The sequence below is a fragment of the Sarcophilus harrisii genome, chromosome 2 (genome assembly GCF_902635505.1).
Source record: "Sarcophilus harrisii chromosome 2, mSarHar1.11, whole genome shotgun sequence".
Lineage (NCBI taxonomy): Eukaryota > Metazoa > Chordata > Mammalia > Dasyuromorphia > Dasyuridae > Sarcophilus > Sarcophilus harrisii.
In genome coordinates, this window is record NC_045427.1 from 317,430,896 (window position 1) to 317,435,385 (window position 4,490).

At 42.8% G+C, this 4,490-nt stretch overlaps 1 protein-coding gene across 1 annotated transcript; it reads left to right on the top strand.

Moving 5' to 3' along the window:
• The first annotated feature begins 226 nt into the window (after positions 1-226).
• Positions 227-2,464, top strand: SIX6 (SIX homeobox 6). Its single transcript, XM_003759319.1, has 2 exons — positions 227-798; positions 2,296-2,464. Exons 1-2 carry the CDS (start codon positions 227-229, stop codon positions 2,462-2,464), a joined length of 741 nt encoding a protein of 246 aa, XP_003759367.1.
• The last annotated feature ends 2,026 nt before the right edge of the window (positions 2,465-4,490 follow it).

Genomic DNA, 4,490 nt, shown 5'->3' on the forward strand with positions numbered 1-4,490 from the left:
CCTTCCCCTGCAACAAGCCTAGCGCTGGCAACATTTCCCAGTAGAACTGACATTCGGTGCTGCTTTTCAGTCCCTCCGCTGCCTAAGAGTAGTCGGTACAACCCTTCATCAAGAAAATAATTCTCATCCTTATCCTTCCACTGGACTCTTGCTGGGGAAATTGGAAATTTGCTTCTATCCCCTTCCTTCCCTACTGGTGGGGAAAGCAGCCTCTGCAGTTTTCTCCATGTTCCAGTTGCCTATTCTGAATTTCAGCCCCCAGCAAGTAGCTGGGGTATGCGAGACCCTGGAGGAAAGCGGGGACATTGAGCGTTTGGGCCGCTTTCTCTGGTCCCTCCCTGTGGCTCCAGCAGCGTGTGAAGCACTGAACAAGAATGAGTCGGTGTTACGAGCCCGGGCCATTGTGGCCTTCCACACAGGGAACTACCGGGAACTCTACCACATTCTGGAGAATCACAAATTCACCAAGGAATCTCATGCCAAATTACAGGCCCTGTGGCTGGAGGCTCACTACCAAGAAGCCGAGAAGCTCCGGGGCCGACCTTTGGGGCCAGTGGACAAGTATCGGGTGAGGAAGAAGTTCCCTTTACCTCGGACCATCTGGGACGGGGAACAGAAGACTCATTGCTTCAAGGAGAGGACAAGACACTTGCTTAGGGAGTGGTATCTGCAGGACCCTTACCCCAACCCCAGCAAAAAGAGAGAACTAGCCCAGGCAACGGGACTTACCCCCACGCAAGTAGGCAACTGGTTCAAAAACCGCAGACAAAGGGACAGAGCAGCAGCGGCCAAAAACAGGTCGGTACTTGGGTGTTTGGCTGCCGTGCAGTATCTAAGGGTTTGGGGAAGGCAGTTTAGTTTCCTCCGCCTCTTTAAACATCAAAAGGGACTAAGATATTTGAAGGTTAAAAATGAAATTTTGCAGTTTCTGATAATACAAGAGATCTCAGATACATCCTTTGGGAATGTTGGCAGGAGCTTCTGAATCTCTCTTAAACTGAAAGAGGTCAGAAGAGTTCAAGGGTTCGTGGGTGAACGTCTTTCCTCTGGGGCTCTTTTTCTCCCTTCCGTTTGGGTTTTGAGTGTAAGCGCTTGACTGGGGTGGCAATTCTTTCAGCCGGAAGTGCCTACTGCTGCCAGGCCCGGGAAAAGCGCGAGGGAATCGCCTCTCTTGGTTAAAAACAGAAAACAAATTAAAAATTCTAAAATCACCAATTAGGTCTCGTCCTCCCACTGATCTCTCCGACACTGGCTTTTGGGGATAAGCCTTGATTGGGTTATTTTCTGATATAGAGAAATAAGTGTAAATTAACCTTCCCCCCTTCCATGTTCCAGTTTCCATAATTCTTTTAAAACATTTTAAATAATCTCCATTTTCCATGAACACACTAGTTTTTTTTTTTTTTTCCAGGATCAAATTCATTGCTCTTTCGTCATGTCCCCCCTGGGTGTATCGCTGAGGCAAGCCCCTCTCAGACCTCACCAACACTATCTAAGCCAACGGGATCCAGACTAGAAACTAATTCAGTTTGGGCTTTTTCAGCCGCTCATGGCAGGGCCCTAAGAAGCCAAGTAACAATTTGGAAAGGTCTCCAAACAAATCCCAACACACACACACACACACACACACACACAGTCAAATCCTGGCTCGGGTTAATCTCGTCAAATAGTCCCTGCAAGCAAGTGGGTCAACTGAATTCCCAAGTGGACCCTCTTTGCCATCATTGCTTCTTGTTCTTGCCGTGAAGGGAGCTTACAGGGAGGAGTGGGGAGCAAAAATTATTAGGAAGGTCTGGATGGGGTAGCAGGCAGAGCTACCAGAGAATTCCCATATCATCCACTCTATTTACCCTGTGAATGGAGGCCTTGTGTGAACTGACAGGCCTTTGGTATTTTCTGCTATTCGTTTTTTAATTACATATCAATAGAAGTATCCCTTGTAACTACGGAACCCAAAATGCCCAAATTCCTTGAATTCAAGAGGAGTCTAGAGAGACCAGGGATTGGGCTTTAACTCTTGTCTTGGATAGCAAAAAAGGTAATGTCCAGAAGGAGACTTCTTTTGCGGGGAGCTTTTAATGTGCAGATTGCTTTCCCCTATCAATTCTGGAACTGGAAGTGGACTTGAAAATCTGAGTGGAAGTGCCCAAGATGAGGGAAAGATTGCGAGTTAGATATGGGAAGGGCCCTAACTCCGAATCTGGGAGGTCAGGGAAGAGAGGGGAGGGTAAAGAAGGGTTGGAAAGAGCCAAATCTGTGGCGGAACTGTGATCTTGTGTCCCTGATTCCCCGCAGGCTACAGCAGCAGGTGCTGTCCCAGGGCTCAGGTCGGTCACTGCAGACCGAGGAGGAGAGCGCTGGGGAACCTCTGGGGGCCGTCGCCAGCCCCGCTGCCAGCCTGTCTAGCAAAGCCGCCACGTCGGCCATTTCCATCACATCCAGCGACAGTGAATGTGACATCTGACGCCCAGGTCACCATCTCCATCCCCATACACAAAACACAGACAGAAGAAGTGAAGGAATATGTAAAATGTACAGTTAAACAAAACAAAACAAAACAAGCAAAATAAAACAAAGGACAGAGAAAGAGAGAGCAAACGAAAGCTAGTGCCTGCAATCTGCCAACATAGGGAAGCTTCTGGGCTGCTTTCTAAGGATCCCAGGCTATAGATGCAATGCCTGGTGGAGAGACATTTTCCCCACTAAAAACAAACAAAAAACAACAGCATAATGTCTTAGTGGGATGCAACTAGGAATTAAGAAAAACTAAAAACCAAGTCTCTGCTGCCCTTTCTTTCTCTAAAAGGATCTTGCTGAAAAGATGCCTCCGGAACATGAATGCTAAGCTGCAAATGTGTTTGAGCCTGCGCTGTAACTCTCGTGAATATTTCATGTCAAAAAGACATGGGGAGAATTGGGATCTAATTTTTTTTGTTTTATATATATTTTTGGTTTTAAAGGTTTTTTTTAAATGTTTATTTACTTATTTAAGGGATCTCTTGGTAGGTTTTTCTATGCTTTTTTTTCTTTTGGGGGCTTGTAATTTCTTTGTGCACACCTGTAGTAGAGCATGTGCGCTGGCTAGTGCAGGATCAGTACTGTATGGAAAAGGTAAAACAATAAAAATAATCTGGTAAGGAACTTTTATTACCTATATGATTTGCTTTCAAATTCTTAAAGATAATCCTAAACTCCACACCTTCACATTTGTAGGGCGAGCGTGTATGTAATCCCAAGATAAAGAATTTTGGTTTTTTTCTTTTTCCTTTGATGATATTAAGCTCTCACTGGGATGTGTTTCATTGTCTGATTAGAATTAGAGTGGCCCATGGGAGGAAATATTATTTTACTTAAGAGGCAGCAAAATGCTTGTTTAGAGCAACTAACCTCTCTTTTTCCTGTCAGGTACCCGGAGATGCAAATTAACACACAAACAAATTGAAAGGTACCCATACACATTTATATATTTTTTTAAAATCTTTTTTTTCATAGATCATGGATCTATTCAGCATCAAGAATTGATACCATTTTTGAAGGGCTTTCTATCTGCATTGGTGGAGGGAGCATCTTCATGGAGGAGACCACACTGTAGATAATACATCCACATTTTAGGTTTTGAGTAATAACAGTGGAAGACAAACCAGGGCATGATTATTAATTTTTAAGTATATAAAACTGTACAGACATCTACAGAATGTAAAAACTTTTCTTTGCCATCTTTTCCCCTCCTTCTCTCCTATTCCTTTCCTGGCTCTCACCTATATAAATTTTAAAGGTATCTAAATACTAACGGGTTTATGTAAGGGAAGCAAACTGGATTTGAAGTCATGGAACAAACAACTAGAGTTTATCAGTTGTATTACTCTTCCTCAGTAGGGGTGAGAAAGTACTAGAATATAGGGATGAAGGAGTGAGAGGTATAACTAAAATTTCTACACCTCCAAGTAGGAGAATAAATAATCAAATTCCTGGCTTAGTGTGATATCTGTAATAAATATATAATAAAGCCTTAAAGAGCTTTATTATGATTGGTAATGGGTTCAGTTTAAAATATCAGACAAATGCCCTTAGTCCTTAGCATTCTTCCTTCCAAAGCACAACAAAACAAAAAGCACCCACTGTTCTTACTCTAAGAAACCCAATGCTATCCTTAGAGCGGCTAAGCTTTTTCCCACCGAAAAGGATTGCATATTATGCAATTTGACATTGATCTTTAAATCACTTGAGCTGTTCTTTTTTTGTCTGATTGGTCTCATTTCATGCTTAAAAGATGCTTTCTAGATAAGAAGATTGGCAACTTGTTTTAGTAGAAGCGCTATATTGTTAAATAAAACAAAAATAATAATTCAATTGACACAAATAAACCAATATGTAGCAGGACATCTGGGAGGCTCAGGTTTTCAACTTTTGTTTCTAAACCACTTTACTGATTTTGTGAGACTTTGTTTTTAATTGGTTGTAATTGTACTAAGCAAACCATATCTGGAAGT